Raw genomic sequence first — 27,275 nt, 5'->3', positions numbered from 1 at the left:
TTTGCATATTGTCTGTGGCTGCTTTTAATGGCAGAGTTGAATAGTTTAACAAAGACTTCATGGTCCAAAAAGCCAAAAATGTTTACTATCTGGCCTTTTATAGAAAAAGTTTGCCCATCTCTGGTGTAGAACTCACTTTTTTGTTTTTATAATTTTTTATCATTTGGGAAGAAATAATGAGAGGTAGGTTGCTATGATGTGACATTCTCTTTATCTCCCCAAAAGCCTCTAGGGAGTCACTCTTAAGCTTGTTGTCCAGCTAAAACAATTCGATTAGTCCAACCCTCTGCAATTTCCCCCTTTGTCTTTGAATGTACTTGAAAGGATGAGAATTTGGGGAAGCCAACTATTCTGTCCACCTAGATCTAACGAACCACTAAAGTTAGAACCACATCAGTGTTTTACAGCAAATGGGAAATTCATTTCCTTTGTCATTTAACAGAAAGTTTTGTTCAGCCCACCAATTCCTATAAATCTTGAATCTCACCTCAACCACCCCTGAAAAAAAACAGACTTATTTACAACTCCCAAAGTTGTATGTGTGCAATTCAAAAAATCAAGCCACAGGAATATATTCAGTATGGCTACTGAATTCTGTCAGGTCACCGGCACGAACTGCCCATCATTTGGTCAATCCTTTACGTGCCATAAATGCAAGACACTGTTGTTGAAGTTTGGATAGTGCCTCTCCAGTGCTATTTGGCTGAATCATCACAAGTACTGCCTATCCTGCATTCACATAAAATCGGCCTTTCATTTTTGGACAGATATTAGAAGCCACCTCAAGCTGAAGGGACTCTCCAAGACAAAAAAATTATATGAGACTAGTTCTTACTAAATTCTGCTGGAAAATTTAACTTATTTTTTCTTTATTATTAATGAAAGTTTATTGTGGTGACAATTGTTAGTAAAGTTACATAGGTTTCAGGTGTACAATTCTGTAATACATCATCTATATATCACATTGTGTGTTCACCACCCAGAGTCAGTTCTCCTTCCATCACCGTATGTTTGATCTCTTTTACCCTCATCTACCACCCCCTGTCCCGCTTACCTTCTGATAACCAACTGTTGTTGTTTTTTTAAAGAAACTACATTTACTAATCCTTATGTTTTATCTTGTCTCATAAAGAATGTCTTTTTTGTCGTAGATATTTAAAGTAGATATTGGTATTTTGGGTTGCAAAATGAAAATAAAATACAATATATGTCAAAATCAGATAATTTATTAGATGATTTAAAGTTTACTTTTGATTTTTCCCTCTCTGATAAAATATTAATCATCTCTGAATTTTTACTTCATACCCAAAATAAACAATAGCACATATTTGTTATATATACTAGACTTCTATTTATTTGAGTAATCGTTTAAAGTGCTTGTTTTATTGTGTGAACAGTGAAAAAAGTGAATAACTATTCTGTTTATATAGACTACTTCAAAATTTTGTTACTCAAAAGTTTCATTTTGGAAATTACTAATTGACTGATGGTATTTATCTATACATGGTTTATTTTTGCCTTTAAAAAAATACTATGTAGGTGCTCTGGAACTGTTGATGGACAATGAGTGAGGAATAACCAATTAGATCCATTTAATGTAAAATTTGCACTGGTTACAGATAAATTCCTGCTCTCTAGTTTGGAAATTAATCTTATATTCTCTTTGAATATAAAGGAAAATAGCTATTGTGTTATACAAATTAAAATAGAATTTAGTACCACACTACATTAGCAATACAAAAAGCATAATATAAAGATTTGTTCAAAGAGTAAAACTCTTAGCTTTACTTATCTTTACTTCTTGTACTCTAAGATTCACCAAATCCATTGAAAGCCTGTAAGTAATTCTAAAGAGAAAGAAGACTGTACTACCACACTACCTAGTGATTGTACTACTCTTAGGTATTTATCCCTGATAAAACCTGTACATAAATATTCACAACAACTTTATTAAAACCAAAAATTGGCAACAACCTAGGTGTTTTTCAAAAAGTAAATGGTTGGTCAGACTATTACATATCTATACCATGGGATACTACTTAGTAATATAAAGAAACAAACTATTTATATTGAAGGACATTTGGGTTGTTGCCAATTGGTGGTTATTGTAAAGTAATATAAAGAAACAAATTATTGATACAGACAATTTGAATGAATCTCCAGGGAATTATGTCAAGTGAAAAAAAAATCCCCAAAGTCATCTACTCTATGATTTGTTTGTGTAATACTGAAATTACAGAAATAGACAACAAATTAGTGAATGCCAGTGATGGTGTGGGTCAGGGGAAAGGGATCTTGGTATGGCTAAAGAGGAGTAAAATGAGGGATCCTTGTGGTAATGAAATCTTTCTGTACTTTGTGTGATTATCAGTATCCTGGCTGTGAGATTATACTGTAGTCTTGTAAGATACTACCACCAGAGGAAACTGAGTAAAGCATGCATTAATTCTTCTGTATTATTTCTTACAACTGCATGTGCATCTATAATTATCTCAAAATAAAACTTTTAATTAAAAAAAGAAAAATCCACCATACTAAAATCAAAGATAGAAAAAAATAGTATGTTCTAGAATGATTGTAGAAGCATTATTCATAATAGCATAAAACTAGAAACTATATAAAGACAGAAACTGAGTATGGATAAATAAAATATAGTGAATTTACCTAAAAGTATATTACAAAGCAATTAAGAGTTAATGATCTACAATCACATGCAATAATGTGGGAGGATCTCACTAACTTATATTGAGTGAGTCAGACATAAAATATCGTATGCTCTATGACTCCACAACTATAAAGTACAGAAACATGAATAACTAATCTATGTTATTACAAACCAGGGCAGTGATTGTTCTGCCAAGGGTGAGGGAGAATGTGTAGGGGGATATTTAAAAACTTACGATGAAGCAAGCACTAGGGAAATTTTTTGTGTGATGGTAATGTTCTGCTCCTTGATTCTGTTGCTAGTTATATGTATATGTTCAATTAATGAAAATTCATTGTGATGCGCAATTAAAATATGTGTACTTTTATATGTGCATATTCCTTTATAAAACATTTAACAGTTTTAGTGTGAAAATTTTTAATTAAAATTAAAAATAAAATTCACGTATTAACTTGCCTTAGAAGAAAAGTCAGGCATTTGCTTTGTTTTAATACCATCATTGCATTTCTATTATGTGTTTAATACTATTCTTATGCTTTTATGTCTCTAAGGAAACTGTCCCACTGCTACCTGTATTTTTTGTGTGTCAAAGTTCATTATCAGAAAATTCATTACTGGCTTTACTACATTAATCACAAAGGACCCTTTTGTTTATTTTTCACTGGGTCCCTATGCACCAACAGCATATTCAACAAATACAATAAATGTCATTGTTAGTTGAAAATTTATAGGACACCCTATATCTATGTCCAGAAAAGATCAGGCCATCAATTTTTCCATAACCAGTTATTAATATTCCCTTAAAATATGTATGTATCAGTCTTTACTTCCCTTTCAACTACTGAATGTAAAGAAGTTGTTTCCTAATTTTGTTATTGGAAACACTATCTAGTGACAGGATCTTTGAATACAACGTTTTGAAGATCTGTGGCATTCCCAGGGCTTTCTATGAATGTGGATTCCTGAAAAAATAAGGTGACAGCATGTACATATCTTCACTAAAATATCTTATTCAAGTTTCAGTCCGAAGGATATGTGTGGTGAAAGTGTCAACAGAAGTTATGAAATACTGTCAGAAAAGTAAGTATGATACTTTTTTAATTTAAAATTTTAATAACTACTTTGAAAATTGTCAGGAAGAAAAACAATGATAAAATAACTCTAGATTTGAAGAACATCCATTTTGGGTGGGGTATTTCATGCTTTGTGTAGAAACGATTTGGAAATTTCATGAGGTAAATTCATAGTTACTTCTAAGTTATTTTTAATGGCTCCTGACCTGTAAATAAGTTCCATTCATGACCAAAGCTAGCTTTGAATTACTAAAATTAGTCTTCTTCCTACTTCCGTGTCCTCATTCGAACAATTTATATTGTGGAAGGAGGGAAAAAATAACCAAAACCCATTAGCTCATGCCTGTGTTTAAAAGTTTTAACATGAGAACAACTCAATTACGAGGTGAGCAAGGAGGTTAGAGATTTATACGGAATATTGAAGAGAGTCAATCAAAGCTCAGTATTGTACAGACAAGTGTTTCATATTCAAATTCTCAGCAAGTATGAGGAAACTAAGGTTGTCTTAATCATGGGATAGAATGAAGGGGTTGCAAGACTGAAACTTGTTTAGCAGCTATTTGTTGGTCAATTTGGGTTGAACAAGAGGAATGGTGAAGAACACTTGGGGATGTAGTTTTACTAGTGTTGAGTGGAAATGCTTCAGTCTTTCAGAGTGTATCACAATAGTTAACAATAGAAGGTCAAAAACCTGAACTTTTACAAAAAGCGAATAAGATTTGAATCATAATAAATTATTAGTCACACAATGAAACTTTGTCAGATTTTCATGTACTTCTTCTTAATAATCACAGTGAATTCTTGGACATGGAGAAAATAAGAAAAGAATTCAGAAGCTTGCCGAAGAGATAATGGATGGAATGTAGAGATAATTGTATTCTACAACACAAGTTGGCCTTTTGATCATCCCTCGAGGGACTCAACAATAAATGCGAGGGTATAATTACACTAACACACAGCCTTTTCCTTAAGTCAAGTTCAACATCCCTTTTGTGATCAAACCTATAAATCTGAAGGCCATGAATGAGTTACTTAGTATCTCCATGAAGGAAAATCCATAGTGCTAGGACCACTGATTAAAACAATTGAATAGCTACCAATGCAAATGAATTAGTGACAGCGGAGGAAAAACAGTATACCAGGTATTATCCCACCCTGTGAATGGCAGAGTCCCTGACATCTGGTTTCCTTACTTCTCCAGCAGAAACACTGTGCATTTAAGAATGGCATTAGCAAAAATAAATAGGGGATAAAATTAAGTAAACTTTGTTTTGTTTATTTTTATTCTGCATTTGGTTAGTATGACAAAATGAGACCCCAAACTGACAAATATGTCTAGGGAGTTCTCTACTGTCAGGCCAAGCAAACAAGGTGAAAAAAGATTATAGAAAGAGAATGACTTGTAATTTAAAGGGAAAACTTAGTCTCACTAAATATTGTGTTAAAAAAAAAATTGTGTCAGGCTTAAATGATCTCACTGGCAAATTAACCTTACTGCCTTTGGAGGAAAGATTTCACAAGAAAACAAAGCAGAATAACAAGAAATAAAGGAGTTCGTGGAGTATTCATGAAAGATGAAGTGTCAGTATTTCTCACTCAGAACAGAGAGAAAACGTAAATGAATGTAGAGATTTGGCAGATAACCATATTAGAAAGCAGAAGACATATAAACAACAGAGCCCCAGGTCAAATTATTAAAAAAGTAAAGTCTGTCCTTTGGAACATTCATAGTTATCAAACCACTCCTTTATTTTTAATAATAGCATGTAATTAATAATACTGTTAGCGTCCTTTATTGAATCTTATTAAATTTCTTTAATGTATTGGATATGAAATATGAATATATTTTTAAGATCATGGGTGTAATGGTATTAAAAACCTAGAGAACAGATGCCTTAGGTAGTATGGTTGGAGGAGGAAGATAGGAAAACAGAATGTACAGGAAATAGAAAAGTGATTATTGGAAATGATGGCATTTTTATCATGCATAGGTGTGACCAATTAGTTCATCTTTACAATTAATCTTCTCCTTGTAAATATGATATTTTCTTAGAATTTCACTAACTTACATGAGGAAAGGAAAATAGGACATCTAAATTAGTAATGTCAGAGACATTAAAAATTTAGGTAATCCTAATACAGACATGAAAAAGAAGAAATTTGTCTTAAATCTCTGGCTATTACAATGAACCATATTGTTGTGAATTGCGGATGAGAGGTTGAGATGGTGGTATGAAAATGGAGATTGTAAGGGGTAAAGTGGATGAGCTTAAAAGGTAATGAAAAACTAATATGCTTAGGATAGTCAACCTGATTTTTGCCTCAGGGATACCCAAATTAAAGTAAGAGAAAATCTCAATTTGAGGCAAGCTATCTGAAAGACTGCAACTTCTGTGATGATACTCAACCTGTAGCCAACATTTCTTCTCCAAAGAGGATCAAAATAATCTGCATGTGCCAAGATTCCAAGATATGTGATGAAGTATCAGCACTTTTAGAAAAGTTTAGCGTTCCAAAAGAAAGGGCCCAAAGCCAAAAGGTGACATTTCACTGGAGAAACTTCTGTAGTAGCTCTTTAAACAAGCAAACAAAAACAAAGAAAAAATTTTCCAGTTCTAATAATGATTAGAGAAGCCAAGTTCTGGATAAATTGAAGATCTACATTTTGGAAAACAGCACTACATTTCATTACTTGCATTTCAAAGATAAAAAAAAGTTGAGAGTTTAAGAATGACACTCAAGTTTGCTATCAGGTTTAAGTTCCTAATATTAATCTCAGAACTAGGTTATGGCAGTGTCCCCAAGTCTGAAAAGTGTCCTAGAGATGTTAAGAAGAGTGCTGAAGAATACCCGCTCCATCAGGTAAAAGTGGGAGCCAAACCAAAAATACTAGGTTGGTGCAAAAGAAATTGCGGTTTTTGCAAGTATTTTTCACCTTTTAAACTGAATACTTTTGCACCAACCTAATATTATTTTGTTGTTTTCCCAACTGTATCAATCAGATAATCAATCACATCATCTAAGATTGAGTAAAATAATGAAAGTTGAAAAAAAAGAAAGAAGTTTTCTTGAAGAATTCATTTGATCTCGCTCACTCTTCCTACAAAGGAAAAACAAAACAAAACAAAGAATTAAAAGAGAATTCTGTCCTTAATTTGTAATTCAATAACAAGAATTAAGCAAATCTCTTTTGCTAATAGAAGCAGAGAGTCAAAATTATACTGGAAATGATTACTCGTAGGTCAAAAAAGGAAAAAATCACATGTGATCTGGCTTGCCTTTATGGCTCACCTCTTGTTCTCATGTGATAATTGAGAGACTCCTCTTATCAGATTCGATTTCTCAAATTGTCCTTGCAGACTGGAGACAAGTCAGAAGTTAGTAATGAGAAACCATACAGTAGTAACCACATGATCACATTAGGATTAACCCATAATCCACAGATGAAGTCTCTTCTTTTTAGTTTTCTACCTGTCACCTTCATATTGAGTATAAAGGAAACATGACTATAAACACACTCTTATTTGTTCATTCTCACCTTAAAACTCCCATCTATTTTTTTTCTCAGAAATGTCTCATTCTTCAAAGTCACACTCACAAGTGTTTGCTCCCAGATTCCTTTATAGTCGGCCAACTGGTGATAATACCATTACTTAACAATGCTTGTGCTACTCAAATATTTTTTGTCATACTTTTTGGAGCAACAGGATTTTTTTCTCCTTGCCGCCATGTTGTATGATCACTATGTGGTCATACGTAAACCCCTTGCATTATGTGACCAACGTGAACCAAGCGGTCTATACTCTCCTTGTCCTTGGCTGTTGACTGGCAGGTTTGTTCATCCTCCTCCCTCTACTTTATGTGGGCTTTCAGGTAGAATTCTATGACTCCAATGTGATTGATCGTTTTGGCTGTGCTGCATCTCCTCCCCTGAAGATTTCATGTTCAGATACACAGTCCAGACAGAAAATGATCATTACCTGTGCTGTGTTAACATTGATTATCATGCGCATTTGTGTGGTGCTGTCTTATACTTACATCACCGAGGCTATCTTGATTTCCTTCTGCTCAACAGAGGAAAAACGCCTTTTCCACCTGCTTTTCCCGCACAACTGTGGTTTTTTATTACCGATGGCAGTTGCATCTTCATCTATATCAAGCTTCAGCAAAGGAAGGCGTGCCTATTAATAAGGGAGTGTCAGTGCTCACTATTTCTCTGGCCACCACGGAATCCTTTTATTTGTACCCTGAGAAACAGGCAAGTGAAGCAAGTTTTCAAGGATTCAATCAAAAGAATTAATATTTCTATCAAAATAAGAGGATGAAGAAGCTCAGAAATAATGTTCTCTTCTGAATATTCTAGTCAATTTTGCTACATCCAAAACTTTTGCCAGTTTAGCCTTCTTTCGAAAATTTAAAATGTTCACTACAAAAATCTATCTTCATATCATTACTTCCTCTTGTATTGTATGAAAAAAATAAACATGTGCCTTTCCTCATTAAAGTAACAATTTTTTTTCTAGAAAAGTCAATCCTAAACTCAACTCTTACCTAACCTTTTTACAATACAGCCCCCAAAAATAATTATTTCACATGATTAAATATTTAAATAGGGACTTCTGGGTAAAGTGACAGAATTTGTTAACTAATAATGATATCAAAAGGATAAAACACTGAAAAAAATTACAGAAGGAATGAAAACCAAAGGAATACTTCATTATCAACAATAAAATACAAAGATGAAATTTATAACAAAATCAATTCCAGCTCCAATTAAATTTTGTATAACACCAAAGAAGTAAATGCAAAGGGTTAGGAAACTGGAAACATTAGCACTGTAGAAACATACAAAATTTATGAAAGACACAGTAAGATTGATTGGCTTCACTCTAACATAAGAGAGACCTTTGTTTTTTTCAAAAATCATATAAAGTAATAATGAATTACACTGGCATGCCCATATGGTAAATCAAATGCACCATAGAGTTTCATAAAAGTGTAATAGATGATAAAAAGCAAGTGTTAGACCACACGTCCTACCAGCACAGGTTCCTCTTCACCCCTTGCTTTGGACCTCCTGCCTCACCTCTGCTGGAAATGGACCCCCACTGCTTCTGCCCCACTGATGGCTCCTGCACCTGCACCGGCTCCTGCAAATGCAAAGACTGCAAATGCACCTCCTTCAAGAAGAGCTGCTGCTTCCTGCTGCCCTGTGGGCTGCACCGGGTGCGCCCAGGGCTGGTCTGCAAAGCAGCATTGGACAAGCGCAGCTGCTGTGCATGACGTCAGGGGAGAGCCTGCTCCCAGATGGAAATAGAGCAGCGTGTTCATACCACGTGTTCTACTGATGTGTCTCATTTGTATACTCTAGCTTAATTATTTTTCTATTTTTCATTTTTATTTTATTTTTGTAAGAGCACTTAACATGAAGTCTATCCCATTTACAGATACTGAAGTGCACAATACAAAGTTGTTAACTAGAGACACAATGTTGTGCAGCAGATCTCACAACGTACTCATCTTGTATAACTGAAGCTTTAACCCCAATGATTAGCAACTCCTCGTTTTCTCCTCCTCCCTGTCCCTGGTAACCACCCTTCTACTCCCTGCTTCTATGAGTTTGACTATTCTAGATTCCATATATAAATAATATCATACAGTATGTGAACCTATAGGTCACTTTAGGCAACATGGACATTTTAACATATTTCATTGTGTGTTCACCACCCAAAGTCAAATCTCCTTCTGTCACCATATATTTGATCCCCTTTTCTTTTTCTACTTCTCCTTCTACCCCCTTTCCTTCTGGTAACCACCATACTGTTGTCTGTGTCTGAGTTCTTGTTTTGTTTATTTGTCTTGTTCATTTTTTACTTTCAAAATATGTATAAAATGGTAAGTACACAACAACACTCCAATTTGTAAAACTCATGTATAGTCTAATGTAAATGAAGAATAAATGACTGATTAATATCTGAAATATTATTTTTCCCAGTTAGCAATCTATTACATTAAATTAAAATGAAGCAATTTTTTGTAAATAAATTTAGATGACTGGTTATGCCATGTTTACACTTATGTGTGTAGTTGCTGTATCTTTCAGTCCTTTCTGACACTGTTCCAATGGCTTTGTTTTAATTATATGCTAAATTAATAACTTTGAACCAGGGTCACTAAAGACAGTTTCATTTGATTTTATTTTTTGCTGTTGTTTTAATTTGTTTAGTTGATCCCAGTACACCTATTGCAGATTAAGTAGATAAAAACCCCTTTAGTCTTCTTAATATGAAACATACTAAAATAAAATTAATCTCCTTTAAGAGTGTTGGGTCAGATTATCAATTCTTCAAGAACCAAATTTTTCTGGCTTTCCCCAAATGTTCACTATTCTTTCCTTCCACTTAGCTATCCAAATCCTATATTCTAATTTTTCAAGTAGGGCGGATTCTAAAATGAAAAATAATATGACTTGCAGGATATGACAATCAAGATATCTCTGTGCCTTTATTCCCAGAACTATCTATGAGTGCGTGTATAGTTCAGGAAAAACATAGACATCCATGTTACTATTAGAATATTCTTGTTTAATGTTTTGTCCCTCTACAGAATTTTGTGGTTAACTACAACTCAAGACTGAATGATTATTATAAAAGTAAGTATTTTGACATTCATATCAATTTACTTTCTCTGGAATGTGGATAATATGCAAGTAATGATGCTTACTTTCTTCTAAAATCTAAAAGGTTTATCATCATAGCCCATAGAGATACTAAGTAGAAAATCTGGGATGAGAATTGAAAAAATAAAGTCAGAATGTCAAATTTAGAGAAATTCTATGAAAGAAAATAATTTTACTTTTTCCACTAATGAAAATAATGTAAGCTTTCTAACTGATAACACTCTTCCAGCAGCACGAAAAAATGTCTTTACCATGACTACCTCCATGAAAAAAAGTATCCTTGCCACCATTAAATTGATACACCAATGAAATATTTTCCAGAGGCAAGATTTTGCTCAGGGTATGTCCATAATTGTAAACCTATGATGGGGCTGTGTTCTGGAAGTAATCCTGTACAAACCAGAACTTTATTTTGGATGCTCCACAAACAATGAGTACTATTTAAACAACGTAAAGCATTTACTTGAGATTTACCAAGAATATAGCAAGAGATAAATTCAAGGAGCAATATGTTGTCTAGAGAGAATAGAATCAGACTATCGCTCAGAACAATGTAATTCAAACTGATATTGAACACATACCCTTTTTTGAGAATATAATAGGCTTTGGTATTAACCCCAAGGATGGCCTTCTCTATACTATTCTCACAATTAAGAGATACTACTCTCAGCCATTTTTTATGCTGTTTTACTTTTCAGCTTAAAAGAAAAGACAGTATTTTTAAATAATATAAAGCATAAAGTTATAATTTGATTGTAGTGTTTCAGAACAGGCACAACTCTAGATTCTTATATTCTTATATAAACATTTTGTTCCACCCTCAAGACTCTCTTAATCTGGTTAAGAGGATAAAGTTAACTTTATCTCTTCATAATATATAATAAATAAGAAAAACCTTGAGCTCAATAATCTCATATCTGGGACACAATTCCATAAATAAGCAATAAGCCTAGTGCTGTGATGTAGCAGCAGTATGCAGGCATATGGCATATGATAACCTACTTGACCTAGTCCAGGACAAACTGAGGTGCTTTATCAAAAGTTATTCTAGTTGCAATGTAGAAAATGGATTGTAATGCTTTTGAACAAGATAGGGATATAAATTTGGGATGGATTTGAATCAAGGTGAGAGATTTACTATGTAGCACTGATTCATAAACTTTCATTGAGATAGAATCAAAAGTTAATGGTAACTGATTAAAAACTAAAGTGAAAAATGAAAGGGTTCTGAATGAAATCCAGGTTTTCTGGTTTAATAGTTGATAGAAGTTAGTGTCATTCACTGAAATGTGGAATACAGAAGGAGTGACAGGCTTTCCAGGATTTAGTGAGCAAAGAAGGAATGGGACAAGGTATGAGGAAGACAGTTCTTACTTCAAGAGGAAGAGAAAACAGGTTCAATTATCTTATTATGTTTGAAGTGCCTATTAAATAGTCAAATAAAAATCCCTGTTGTTACTTGTCTGAAATATATGGAACTGAAATTCAGAAGAGATCAATGTACTAGATTTTAGGGCACAGATAGCTCTTGGCAATTGAAAAGTCAATGAGAAGTACAGGAGAGTGTAGAGTTGGAAGACAATATAGAGTGAAATATTCAGTATTACCTATATTTAAGATGCGCAGATAAAAGAAATCTATAAAGAATTTTAAGAGAAGTACCCAAAATGAGGACAAGCAAAACATGTTATCCAAAAAAAAATCAATAAACTATCTAAGAACTTGAAAAGACATTCACCTTGAAAAATACAACAAAGGAATAAAGTAAGATCAGAATTATATCCTTTGACTTTGGCATTAAGGCTGACATTATTACTTGGGCAAGGATGGTATTAATTTATTAGTGAATAAAGAAGAGAGATTTAAGATGTTCCGGCAATCAACAACGGGTAATTGTGTAGAGAAAATATCTATAAACAGCATGGAAATTAAAGAGGAGTAAAACAGGATAACATACTTAATCTTTAAAAATTGTATTTAAGTGTGATCTTGAATATACAACCAGTTAAGTCAGTTGTATCCTGAGCTGAGATGAATGATACAAGAGAAAAGTAGTTGATATCTTGTATTTAACAGTCCTCAAATTATCGTAGAAAACTGATTGAACAACAAAATTGTGTGGGTGTGTGTGTGAAACCCTAGTGAAAAAAGTATGAAGATAAGGTGTTTCTAGAAAAAAAAATGAGAATCAGAATAAATGGCAGGATTTAGGTTCGGATTTTTTAAATGCAAATAATTTTTCTTGATTTTTAAAGAATGTTAGTACAGAATGGAGAACACATATTTTAAAAGAGATGATTGGGATTTCTGCAGGAAGAGAAGTACATGGAGCTCAAAGCCCTTTTCAGGGGAGATCTTTGTAACTAAGTTTTATAAAAGTCATGAAATCCATAATGAAAAGCAGAAGGGAATAATTCGAAATAATTTGGCATTTGTTCTTTCTGAGATGTTATGTTCCTTTTGATCACTGAGAAGAGCAAAGATTCTTTTCCCCCAACTACAGGCAGACTGCATAAAACACCAAAGGTAATAACAAAAAATCACACGACAATAACAACATTTATCTTGTTGAGACTTACAGAGGATCCAGAGCTTCAAGCTCTGGTTTTTTGACATACATTCTGAACATAACGGCAAACCTGACCATTCTCATTCTTACACTCATGGATTCTCATCTTACAACGCCTATGTATTTTTTTCTTCAAAATTTCTCCTTCTTAGAAATCTCATTCGCAACGGTCTATATTCCCAGATTCCTGTACAGCTTATCAACTGGAGACAACACCATTACTTACAATGCTTGTACCAGTCAAATTTCTTATCTGGACTCTTTGGGGCCACAGAATTTTTTCTTCTGGCAGCCATGTCCTATGACCGCTATGTGGCCATCTGTAAGCCCCTTCATTACACGACCATCATGAACAACAGGGTCTGTACCATCCTGGTCCTGTGCTGCTGGATCTCTGGGTTAATGATCATCATCACGCCACTTGGCCTGGGCCTCCAGCTGGAATTCTGTGACTCCAGTACCGTTGATCATTTTGGCTGTGATGCATCTCCCCTTTTTAAGATTTCATGCTCAGATACGTGGTTCATAAAACAGACTGTTATTATTTGTGCAGTGTTAACATTCTTTATCACACTAAGAGGTGTGATTCTTTCATACCTATATATCATTAGGACAATTCTAAGATTCCCCTCTACTCAGGAAAGAAAGAAAGCTTATTCCACTTGTTCTTCTCATATGATTGTTGTTTCCATCACTTATGGCAGCTGTATTTTCATCTATATTAAACCTTCAGCCAAAGAAGAGGTGGACATCAATAAAGGGGTATCTTTGCTCACTACATCTGTTGCCCCTTTACTGAACCCCTTCATTTATACCTTGAGGAACAAGCAAGTGAAACATGCTTTCAATGACATATTCAAAAAGATTTCATTTCTTGTCCGCACTAAGCTTGCAGTATATTTGATTAATCACAGAGAAGAAAAAATAATAACTTAAAATTATCTTTAAAAGCCTAAACACATTTTTATTCTTATTAATTTAAAAGCCCAGTCAGGTTAACCTTCTCACAGCCCTTTGAATCTTGCTTTGGGTACCCACTATGCACAAGCTGCAACCTTTCCCTCCTTTCAACTTAACTTTAACCAGGACAAGGTCTCTCATTAATAGAAAATCAAAATAGCTTTTTAGAATATAAAAATCTTCCTTCACCTATCACTCACTCATTTTACACAACCTAAAAAGAAACTAAATAGGATGACGTGAATAGTATCAGTGACATTCAGGAAATTGTTGGGACTGTATTATGTATGGACTCCTTTTAAAACTTTTTAAATACTTAAAGAATAATTGGAAATTTAATAAGAATCTTCACCCTTACTTTCAGACAGTAATAAGATAAACTTTAATATAAGGAAAACCAAAACACCAGCCAATATATAATAATTTAAGCTTTGCTGTAACCAGTGGAGAAATAAAGTTTTATAAGCAAAGTTAAAACAAAGTTTCTATTAAGAAAGTTTGGAAACAAATATTTATAATTGAGAAATTTACAAATCCCAGTAAATTGCCATTTGTGACAATATGGATGGATCTTGAGATTATTAAGCTAAGCAAAATAAGTCAGACAGAAAAAGTCAAGAACCATATGATTTCACTCATAGTGTGATATAAAAATGAAAGCAACAAAGGAACAAAACAAACAAATAAAGAAACAAAAAATCATAGACACAGACAACAGTTTAGTGGTTACTGCAGGGTAAGCGGGGAGGGGAGATGGTAGAAAAGGGTAAAGGGGGTCAAATATATGGTGACAGGAGAACTGACTCTGGGTGGTGAGCACACAATGCAATATATAGATGGTGTATTATAGAATTGTATGCTTGAAACCTATGTAATTTTACTAACCATTGTCACACCAATTAATTTAACTTTTAAAAACTCTAACTGAATAGATGAATGAATAAATTATGAATGAATATCTAATTTGGAAAGATAAGAGTTGTTCAATACTGGCACAAAGGAATATTTTGAAAATTTTATTTTGGAAACAGTAAAGAATTTACCATAAAGAATTCAGTAGGTTAGATTATTTAGATTATACCTACTTGATGTTATCACAAAAAAATAGAAATAAAGAATATAAAAAATAAAAATTAGTGAACACATAATAGGTCTTTAGTATGCCAGATAATGTAGTAAATACAAACTAAATAATCATCTACTGAACGTTCTTTTTCTCCACATTATCTTACCTACAGCAACTTCAGTAGTTTTATACCGTTGTTAGCACAATTTAAAAAATGTTCAAGATCACACAGTTTCTAAGTGATTGAGCTATGATTTCAATGCTTCTGTCTTCTCTTATATTGCACTCTGAATTCCCTACACGCCTTTCTTTCCAAGAAAATGAAAGACAATTTGATTTGATGAAGAAAAGATATAGACAACCAAATGAGTTGTAAAGTACTCAAAATAAATAATAAAATGAAATATATATTGAATAAATAATATAATGAAATGAAATATATACATATATATATGTAAGAGTTAGATAAAAGCAGATTAAAGAGTCAGAAAAAAAACAGATTAAAGAGAAAATAATCTGGAAACTGAAGACGTATCTGTGAATCTCTGACATGTTATTAATAACTAGCCACCGTGAGTTTCCAAAAGCAATGACCACAGCTTATCTTCCAGCTTCCAAATCTTATACGACTCATTTTTTTAAAACTCTAACCTGACATCAGATGACAATAGAATGATCCAGCACAGTGCACTCCTTGTCAGCTTTATATCCATACACACATGCTGGGTTTCATACTAATTTCCAAATAAAGGAAAAGCAAAATCATGCTTCCACCTACCATAATGGGACTGTTTCTTGTGCATCGTAACCTCCTCAGAAGAGAAGACACAAGTCCCACTTTATCCTTTTGGTGTTTTGATGATAGGCATTCCTGTTCTAACTGAGACACACTCCCCTGTGATAGTCTGTAACTTAGCTACTGATACAGGAAGTTAATTGTTATTCAATATTAACACCATATTTTAGATTATAAGGGAATGGAAAACTGGAAAAAAAATAGAAAGAAATGTGTGCTGTGGGCAATGTTGATAATGGGAGAGGCTATGCATATTAGGGGCAGGATGTATTTTTTTTCTCCCACCCTGATGTTATATTTTATTGTCTTAGCACATTTGTATTTATTTATAAATAAAAGAATAATTACTGCTCAATAAAAAAAGAAATGTGTGTATGTGTTAAGGATAAAAAAATATCACCTACTTGATTTCTGCAACTAATCGTGTGGCTATAGCTAATATTTAAAACTTTCTTCTGTTCTCCTTTCTTTTTGTTGTTTGGTTTTACATTTATTTTTATTGAGATATAGTTGACATACAACACTGTGTAAGTTTATAAGCAAAGTTATACAACAGGTTGGTTTGTAGATTTATATATTGCAATATGATTATCACTGAAGCATTTAACTAACACCTTTAACATGCCACACATAGTTATCGTTTCATTTTGTGTGATGAGAACAAACTTGCAACTAGTAGATAAATACATTCTGGAGACCTAATGCACAGCATAGTGATTATAGTCAACAATACTATAGCATAAATTTCAAAGTTGCTAAGGGACTAGATCTGCTCCCATTCAGTATCCCTTTGCCCTTATCTAGCATGTCACCTGATCATCGAATCTTTCCAGTTGGAGTGACCTAAATCTTCCTTCCTGATGAGTATATAATATTGTGTTGGGTCTATTGTGTTATAATTATCATCTATCATGGGATATGAGACTCTGAAGAGGTGTCCTAGGTGATATTCTGAATTCTAGTTTTAGTCTTCCCTGCCACATAATTTCCTCTTGGTAATCAGAATTATTTACCCCAGCCAGTACAATAACCCACTTCCATACCTGTTGATCAATAGCACGATGAGTAGAAATGGACAGGTAATAGTCTCATCTTCTAGTTTAATGGAACTATTGTTGTGCGGCCTAATGGAAGCAGTCCTCCCTTAAGAACTAAGACTTATAAACCAGAAAAGACTGAAGTTACGCAGATGAGAAGCCAAAATTTCACTAGCCGACCAATACTTAACAGACACAATACAATATCCATAACTTGATTCTCAGAGTTTAGTAACCTGGCTTTGGGGAAAATACCATATAAAATATATTGATTCCTGATTCAGAGCATTTACTGCATCCAGAGGATGATATTGCAGCCCTGCAAAGTGTTGCCCACCAGCTGTCACTCTAACTACAATTACAAAAGGCCATCCCATTGTTCTTTCAGGCCAGTTTCTTCAGCGTGATAAAGGAATACTTCCATGAGCATGAACCAATTACTGCACTTCATTTGCTTTAAAACGAGTTTCCTTATTAGGAATCTTGTATGCAATATCATGATTCTGAATAAGGTATTCACTAAATTCACAGATGATAGTTTTGGAAAAAGCATTGTAGGAAAGAAGGAAAAACTATATCCAGAATAATTCTCTATTCTAAAGAGGAAAACAAAGGTTTTTCACCTTACATCATAGAAGTGATCCAATATAATGATAAACCCATGAGATGGCTGGCTGGTAACCACAGGGAATGGTGGCATATGAAGTTCACTGTTGGTCTGTGCTGTTGGTAGAGAAGGCACCCAGTGGTACCTTTAACCAAATCGACCTTATTGGATTCATGAAATGATAAAATGATATAATGTCAATCCATATTATTATCATCAAAATAATAGTATATTTTAAAGGTCAAAATCATCACAATATAAAGAGACACAACTAATAGCTTTTGATATACATTTCTAGCATGAGTATATATATGTGTGTATGTGTGTATACATATATACACACTATGCATACAACTTAATTGATTTTATATTAACAATATGTCATTCATATTTTCTATGTGAATATAAATATATCTGTGATTATTAATTTTATATGTTAACTTGTCTAGGTCACACTACCCAGATATTTGGTCAAACATTATCTAGCTATTACTGTGAAGATTATGAAGGTATTTTTTAGACAAGATTACAATTTAAATCAGCAAAATTTGAGTAAAGAAAATACCCTCTATAATGTAGATGGGCCTCGCGAATCACCCTTAAGAGAATAAAGACTGATGTCCTCTGAGGAAAAATATCTCTCTCTCTTTCTCTCTCTCTCCCTCTCTCTCTCTCCATATATATGTGTGTGTGTGTGTGTGTTTATATTTATTTATATTTACCACCTTGAACAGTGTGCAGAATATATAATAGGTTCTCAATAAATGTTGAAAGAATAAATTAAAGACTGTGTTATAGAAAATGGGGGAAAAGTTATAGTAGCTGGAGTATGCAAAAAAAGAGGATTGAATGATATATGCACATGTTTATTTGGCATTGTATCTAAGTATCTAAGTGACCGTTCCTAGCTTTTTTCTCAGGGTCTCGTTTATCCTCTCAATAGTCTGTTGCTGTAGTGGAGGTATTTTTTTCACACATTATTCTCTGACAATTCTAATGGTTACTGTAGACAATCCTTCCCAGGGCCCGCTACAGATGTCCCATTTAGACCAAGGAAAACAAAATTATGAGTTGAACTGTGTACTGATTCTCTACTTTTGTGTAGTTGCAGAGAACTCTTTAGTACAAAGAAAGATGCTGAGACTTTTTCTAAGACAATTTATTAAGATTATCACATTCATTCTAATGGTTTCCATTTCCATTTTGGGACCACATGTATTTTTCAGTTTATCTGTTGGGAAATATATATCAAAAACCATACAAATATAAAAAGTTTTCTTCCTACAACAGAGAATATCTCCTACATAAATAGTTTGGTGTATAAGCAGTCATGTGTGCACAGATATTTATAGAAACACTTTAGAGCAGTATTTTTATTATAAAAAATGTAAATAACTTAAGTTTCAAAACTTGTGGTACATAGTGTCAAAGCAATATTAAAATTACTATATAAATTTAGTCATTAGAAATTGCTATAAGTCTCTGTATGTTGATAATCAAAGATGACCATAATAGATAGGTTGGATGAAAATGAAAGATTATGACACTTTTTGCAGGCTTACTGATTTGTTTATGTATGAGTGGGAAAATCTCTGACATTACTTTTATAAAATAATTTACACTGATTATCTCTGACATTTTTTCCTTTTTACCCACATATTTTTCATAATATCTATGAGTTACTTAATGTAAAGAAAGTAGGGAAAAATGTTCTTATGCCAGTTTTATGGCATTAGACAATATAGGGGGAAAAACTTTTATCATCTGCCTTACATTGTCTGGCACCATCAAAGTGTGTCTAATGTGATTGTTGTGTTTTCTTTTTTTTCCTTGAGGGCACTTTCCCCATTGCTGCATGTGTAAGGTTGATTGCCAAAACTTTATATTAATATTCCTTAGTGACTTTTAAACCTGGGTCTCCAAGGACTCTTTTGTGGGACGACTTTATTGACTCATTATAAGTGAAATACATGAATTAACTAGCCATAGTATTTAGTGCCAAATATATTGTCCTAACCAATAAGTTCGTAAGATCAACTATTCCTAATCACCCAATAGCCAATCGTATGCCTAGCCCTTTAGATTAGGAATTCCTGTATTTAGCTAGCAAGAGAAGAACATATCTTCTTGGTTTAAAACGGCAGAGGCATTCTCATTGAAGAAGCTTGCATGGTGTAGAAGGGCCATGGGCATTTCCAGGGCCTTTTCTAGCTGAATGTGGTTCCCTGGAAAACTTAGCATTCATGTGTCTCCACTGGCACATTCCTTTTCAAAGTGTCTCATTATGAGTATCTACAATAAACTGTCAATAGATGCCATGAAGTAACTTACCGCTTAAAGGGTAAGTATGAAAATGTTTGCAACTTCAGTTATTTTCACTGTATTTAGGCATGTCTACTGGCAGGAGGGGGCGAGGTAGATGGGAAACATTATGCTCTATTTCTCTTTAAGCAAAATGTTAGACTTAAAAAAAACCATATAGTGAATACTAATGCTAGCATTCTATGAAAATATCCTACAGTCATTTATGAGATACAGTTGTTTTCTAAAATGATGGCCCCAGAAATCATTATGAAGCCTGGTTGGGGAAGATTCACAAATAAAATCTCCCACAAGCACACATATACACAAAAAATAAAATAAAATCCAAATGCACACACACATATCAATAGCAGACTAATATATTGACTGAGATTTTATTTATTTTTGATGTTTTTCAAAATTAAAATATTATGTGAAAGTTAAATATATACTTAAAGTAGGATTTATCCAATATGACTATGTTGGCCTTAACTGCTTAATACCCCAAAAGTAACCTAGCCGGACAATCAGCTGTAATGCATCTTTTGGAGCAAAAATTAATATAAGTCTGGGTATTATATTACATTACATTATATTACATTATATTATATTATATTATATTATATTATATTATATTATATTATATTATATTATATTATATTATATTATATTATATAAGACCTGCTCTTATATTATAGTAAAATAAAACCGAGTCTTATATTTTGCTCCAAAAGACGAATTAGAGCTGATTGTCCAGCTAGGTCTTATTTTCAGGGAAACACGATATATACACAAGACTGGATTCAGGTAAAAGCAAGATGTTGATTATGAAAGATGAGATAGTTTTAAGACCTGATCAAAGCTGAACACAATGTCAAGAGAACTACTTGGTAGTAAATTGAGGTTGTGAAAGAGGAAAACAAGACAGAGGTTCTCAGTGTGAGCTAGAGTCACTTCCTGATGAGGATATTAGAGGGTATAATATTCAGAGGATATTAGATTTCCATTAGACTTTACGTACCCTGAGCCTCAATCAGTAACTCTGCCCTATGATGGTGTCTGTCTACCATGGAAATTTCACTGGGCCTATAGTAGCAGAAGACAGGTTCACTTGATTATACAAAAGAGAGAAAGACATTGTTCAAAGCTCTAGTAGCACACATTTCAAGGCTTTCTGAGGGAAATATTCTAACTCAAGAAAATGGCTTATTCTTAGAAGATCCCTTCTGCATTTAGTTACGGTAAGAAAATGTGGAGCCCTGAAGACATTACTGTCAAATTAGAAACTAGTGATTATCTACCAATATAATTGGGGATACAAGAGAAATAACTCTCACGGAGCTACTGATCAAAATTACATAGTAAAATGTAATTTTACAGTAAAATGTAATTTTTTTGTCTTAATTACCAATAGAAACACTTTCTTCATAAAACCAAACATTCAGGTAAATGTGCATCAATAATCAGAGTAAACTAATTGGAACCTGGATTCCAATGTCACTATGTTTGGCCATTTATTATCTAGGGAAATAGACATATACTTTATCCCTCTGTGCCTCAGTTTTCCCATTTTTGAAATGGAGATAATATACATTCCCATCTCACCTTAGGATGTCCCAAGGATTAGAAGGATTATATACGTAATATACTTAGTATATACTTACTAGAGCTTGACAAGAAGTTCATAAGCGTGTCCTATTATTAGTATGACTATAATGAGTTAAGACATAGAGAAATACATAATGGAGTGCTTTAAAAAGGCTGGTGAGGTTGAAAGCCAGACAGTAACCGATTGAGAAATGAATGCAAAATGTAAAAATAGAAGCAAAGTATGTGGACTTGAAAGAAATGAGACAGGAGGAAATACAGTGTCCAGGTGAGGATATTCAACAACTTTTGTCTTGACTTTTTCTCCGTAATATGTAGTATAAATGTGCTTCAATCTGAGCGGCTAAATGAAAGCATGAAAGTAGAGTTTTTATGCTCTTCATCAGTTCGTTCATTATAGTCAACATTACCTCACAATATGATAAAAAAGTGCAACCATATTATCAGATTGTACTATACACTGTTATTCAAGGTATAGATATGAGATATAGGTAGTGAAGTTTAGAGACATGTAAAGTTACAAATTTGGGTGTTTTAGAATCAAAACATATTTTGACCTTTTAATAAATAACCAATAATTTAAAAGCAATCCAAAAGCAAATAAATATAAATTTCAGAGGAATCTAAAATGCTTTGTTTGGGTCCTGATCTGAAACTTTATTTTAGGATTTTAACAGTCTCTAAACTTTAAAGCAAAACAATGAAAATAAAGTGAATACATTTTAAATTTAGCTTGAGTTGAAGGAAAACATTTGGTTATAATATATGAATTGAAAAATAAAAATAACTTAATTTGAAAATGCAGAACCCAGAGTAGAAGTTAAAATGGTTAATTCATTATAAATTAATTATAAGAGATTAATAAAGCAAATGTTAGACTATAATTCAATAACTAAAATTTCTAAAATAATTTCAGTTGGTCGTTATGTATAAAAGATTGATTAGAGAGCTCAGCTCACCATAAAATAGGAAATGTATTGCTCAGATCAAGTAAAACCAATGGATGTCGGGTGAGTTGAATGTGCAAGAGTGTTCATCACTGGCTGTCACTGAATTCTGCAGTTCAAATCTCTCTGACATTTACATGTAGGTCTTGCAAAATCCAGAAGTCAATAATGAGAAACCACACAGCAATAACAGCATTCATCCTTCTGGGACTGACAGAAGATCCTCAGCTGCAGGTCTTACTTTTTATTTTTCTATTTATCACCTACATTTTGAGTGTAACTGGAAATCTGATCATCATTACCCTAACTATGGTGGATCCCAAGCTTAAAACTCCCATGTATTTTTTCCTCCAAAATTTCTCATTCTTAGAAATCTCATTTACAACTGCCTGTATTCCAAGATTCCTATACAGTATATCAAGTGGAGACAGAACAATTACCTATAATGCATGTTTCATTCAACTATTTTTTACAGATTTATTTGTGGTAACTGAATTTTTTCTTTTGGCTACTATGTCATATGATCGCTATGTGGCCATCTGCAAACCCTTGCATTATATGATGATCATGAGCAACAAAGTATGCAAAACAATGATTACCTGCTGTTGGATGACAGCACTTATGATTATCCTACCACCACTTAGCTTAGGTTTTCGTCTGGAATTCTGTGATTCTAATCTCATTGATCATTTTGTATGTGATGCATCACCTATGCTGAAAATCGCATGCTCAGAGACATGGTTGATTGAGCAGATGGTTATAGCCTGTGCTGTAATGACCTTCATCATCACTTTTATATGTGTACTTCTCTCCTACATATATATCATCAGGACAATTTTAAACTTCCCTTCTGTTCAACAAAGGAAAAAAGCTTTTTCTACCTGTTCTTCCCACATCATTGTGGTTTCTATCGCCTATGGCAGCTGCATCTTCATCTATATCAAACCATCTGCAAAAGAAGAGACAAACATTAATAAAGGTGTGTCAGTGCTTATTTCGTCCATATCACCAATGCTAAATCCTTTTATATATACTCTGAGGAATAAGCAAGTCAAACAAGGTTTTAGTGACTCACTCAAAAAAATTGCATTTCTCATAAGGAAGTAAAATGTAGCTAAGTTGATAAACCAGCTCAAAAGGTGCACATCTATTTAATGTTTTCCATAAAGCTAATAACCAATATTTTAATTCCTTAGCCTATAGTGTAATCAGGTTGTTGACCTCATAGCCATTTAATTAATATTCCCTTCAGTTAATTTAATGAAGAACTAAGTATTGTATAGTGTTTATTGATAGACAAAATGTCACTTTTAATCCTTAAACCACAATGTACCATGATTAAGTCACTACTTTCCTTCTTTTCAGATGATTTTCCCAGATAATTTTATAATATTGGTGTGGAAGTCATTCTTAAGCAATACAAAAATTCTTTCCTCCATTAAAAAATTGACAGATTTAAAAAACAAACTTTAAAATATCTATAGCAAAATTAAAAATGTAAACAAAATCATTAAAAAAGGAATATAACTAAAAGAATAGTTTTATGACACAGTTAACATGAAAGGCTTAATACCATAAATAAATAAGAAGCTTCAATGAATCAATAAAATTACAATTTAATATAAATTCCAGTATAATAATTAGATATTTAATTCACTATAAAGTAAATGAAATTATCTAAAACAATATTAAGGATTGGTAAAGAACAATACACCAAAGAACAAAAGATTAAACATTCTTTTCAAAGGCACCTCGAACATTCACCGAGACAGCCCTTATGCTGAAACATAAATCTCAATAAGTTTAAAAGGATCAAATAGTGTAAAATATGTTTCCTGTGAACAACCGAATTCTATTAAGATCAATAAAAACAATCTGGAAAATCTCCAATATTGAGATATTAAATAACGTACTTGGATCACACTTCAGCATGGGACAATGATGAAAGAAGAGAAAATATTTTGAATTGCTTAATAGTGAAGAAGGATGGAAATGATGAAAATAAAAGCAAAAAAATCATTAAAATGTAAAACTAATTTTTTAAAAGATCAAATAAATTAAATAATAAATAAAATTGGTAAACTTCTACTTACAGAGATCAAGAAATAAAGAATTAAAACACAAATTACCCATTGTGCCAGTTAAATCGTTCCTCTCAGCTTCAAATTTAACCTTTAATCTGTTATAATAAATAAATGGATTTCTTTTAAGCATTTCTTTAGTTTCTGGGAGCAAGATACTAAGATACTTATGTCATAAGATTCTAAGCTTGCTCAATACAGGGCATTAGAGAAATACTACGGGAAGAAGGGGCTTTGCCTGCTCTGTTGGTTTTCAAATTGCACCCCCAACACACATTTGCGCGCGCGCACACACACACACACACACACACACACACACAAGCACGCGTGAACGTGCAGAGGACAAAGAGAGAATAAAGAAAGAGGCAGGCCTCCAAATGATAGATGGCAGGTTAAATAAGCAAAGGAATTTATACACCAGTCTTGGGTGGCTGCAAAACAAGTAGATCTCCTCACCTGCCGCCAGAATCTTAAAAGTTTACAAATGGGCCTTAAATGAGTTTAGTCATATACACAATCCAGTGTACACAGTCCACAGTACTCAGCAACACCTTACTCTCTCAAGTCTGTGTTCTTGAAAAAGCTCCTACTATGGGAACTGTGGGCAGAGCATACATTCCAAGGACAAGGGAGGGAGTGAGGAGCCTCTGATAGCCCAGGTCCAGCTTGCGGGTCAACTGGTCGTCACATCCTCTTAATGACCTCCTCCAGCATGTTAGTTCTGGCAACTGCAGTCCCTCAGACGTGTGGGTGTAAGGACATCTACCCCAGCCACTCACCAGACACATATAGCCCTTCAGCAATCTGGCCTAGCTGGTGATTACTATTTACATCCTTCCTGAAGTGGAAGAGTTCTCCCCACCCCAGTTGCACCCCCACTACCTCTGCACAGCGTCATGCTCACCCACTGACTGACTATCCAGTATCCTAAGGTCTTCTTTTCACCTGGTGCAGGACTGAAGACTAGTTTAGGCCCAGGAAAACCTATGAACTTCTCTGCCATCCAGTGGATTGCAACCACACCTTCTGCAATGAGATTTGAACCTGTCTTGGAGAGTCAGCCCCCCTTCAAAACTGCCCCTCCTTGTTAAGCTCTCCCTAAGTCTTAGGGTATCTTCTAGAGTTCTTATATCTTATGGTTACTTTTTTATTATAGATTAATAATTCATTACATTAAACTTCCACTGTTTAAATCACTGTGTGTTTTCTGTCTGCTGATTGAATCCAGAAAGATATACTAATATAAAGAATATAGGACAGAACATCAATATAATCCTCTAGATAGTAACATATTAATAAGGGAAGATTATGAACAATGTTAAACCAATACCTTTAACAACTTACATGAAGTGGAAAAGTTATTTGAAAGACATAAATTATAAACCTGACACAAAAAGAATTAGAAAATCTCCATACCTTTCTTTCTGTTATAGAAAGTGAATTAATATCTAAAAATCTTTTCACAAAGAAAACTCCAAACTCACGTTACCTCACTGGTGAATACTGTCAAAGGGATGAATACTCCAATCTATGAAAATTATTTCAGAACACGTGGGGAGAGAACACGTTCTCACTCATTTTATGAACCTCGCATAAATCTGTTACTGATATCTTGCGTGATACGCCCAGTCAAAGAAATTACAAGAATAAAAGTGTAGACCAAGATCCCTCATGATCACAGATGCAAACGTCCTTAACATGGTAACAAACCTTACAACTCAATAATAAAAATAACTTATTAAAGATGGTCAAGAAAATTTATTAGACACCTCATAAAGAAAGAAATATGAGGAGCCAATAGGTACATGGAAAGAATCTCAATATCATTCATTAATTGTCAGAAAACTCGAATTATAACTAAAATGAGTCAAACACTCACTTGAATGGCTACAATTAGAATACAGGGCTACAGCGTAAGTCATGAGCGATATGGGAAGCAACTGGAAGTGCCATACATTGCTGGTGAGCATGTGAAATGATATCACTTGGGAAAACATTCTGGCAATTTCATAGAAAGTTAATCATAGTTATCATATATCTTAGCAATTCCTCTCCTATTTACCACCACCCCTCAAAAAAAAAAGAAATATAAATCACAAAAATGATATACATCAATATATGTAGCCACTTTATTCATATAGCTCAAAACTCGAAATATCCCAAATGTCCATCAAAAAATAAATGGAAGAATATATTTTGGTATACTCATATAATGGAAAATTACTCAACTACAAAAAAGGAATAAACTGCTAGAACAAATAAAATGCAAATTTTCAAAATAAATTTATGCTGAGTGAAAGATGCCAGACACAAAATAGTACATGCTGTATTCCATACACTTAAAATTCTGGAACAGGCAAAACAAATCTATAGTGACAGAGCATGTCAGTGATTGAATGAGATAAGACAGGAGAGAATTCACTGCAAAGCATCATGAGGGAATGTCTTGGGATAACAAAGATATTATATACTTCATGGGGTGGTGATTACTTAGGGGGATATATTTTTCAAAATTTCTAAAACTTTACACTTAAAATGGATGCATTTTATTGTGTATAATTTATACCTCAGTAACCATTTAAAAAGCAAAGAAAATGAGCAAACTAAAATATAAAGGAATATCATATAAAGGAATATCTACATGGCAATTAAGCATATGGTATGTGACTACAGACTCACATACATACACTGACACAGAGTCTAAACGAGTTGTAAAATTCTCACACGCTGCTCATAGGAGTGTAAGTGATACAACCACTTTGTAAAATGACTAGCAATTAAAATCTTAGGTATATTACCACCAGCAATGTATGCATATGTAAACAAAATTATATATAAGATATTCTTGCCACTATTATTGAAAATAAGGAAGAACTGGCCATTTTA

At 33.4% G+C, this 27,275-nt stretch overlaps 2 protein-coding genes and 2 pseudogenes across 2 annotated transcripts; all 4 read left to right on the top strand.

Moving 5' to 3' along the window:
- The first annotated feature begins 7,122 nt into the window (after positions 1-7,122).
- Positions 7,123-8,063, top strand: LOC109439225 (olfactory receptor 6C2; annotated as a pseudogene).
- A 772-nt stretch (positions 8,064-8,835) lies between these two features.
- Positions 8,836-9,021, top strand: LOC109439238 (metallothionein-2). Its single transcript, XM_019719501.2, is given in 3 exon segments — positions 8,836-8,937; positions 8,939-8,975; positions 8,978-9,021. Coding segments are annotated over 3 exon segments (183 nt in total).
- Positions 9,022-12,868: 3,847 nt separating this feature from the next.
- LOC109439224 (olfactory receptor 6C2) lies at positions 12,869-13,922 on the top strand (annotated as a pseudogene).
- Positions 13,923-22,476: 8,554 nt separating this feature from the next.
- Positions 22,477-23,415, top strand: LOC109439230 (olfactory receptor 6C68). Its single transcript, XM_019719491.2, has one exon. The coding sequence runs from the start codon at positions 22,477-22,479 to the stop codon at positions 23,413-23,415; it is 939 nt and encodes a 312-aa protein (XP_019575050.2).
- The last annotated feature ends 3,860 nt before the right edge of the window (positions 23,416-27,275 follow it).

The sequence above is a fragment of the Rhinolophus sinicus genome, linkage group LG02 (assembly GCF_036562045.2).
Source record: "Rhinolophus sinicus isolate RSC01 linkage group LG02, ASM3656204v1, whole genome shotgun sequence".
Taxonomy (NCBI): Eukaryota; Metazoa; Chordata; class Mammalia; order Chiroptera; family Rhinolophidae; genus Rhinolophus; species Rhinolophus sinicus.
The sequence above is the reverse complement of the archived record's forward strand: the minus strand, read 5'-3'. Positions and strand labels throughout refer to the sequence as shown.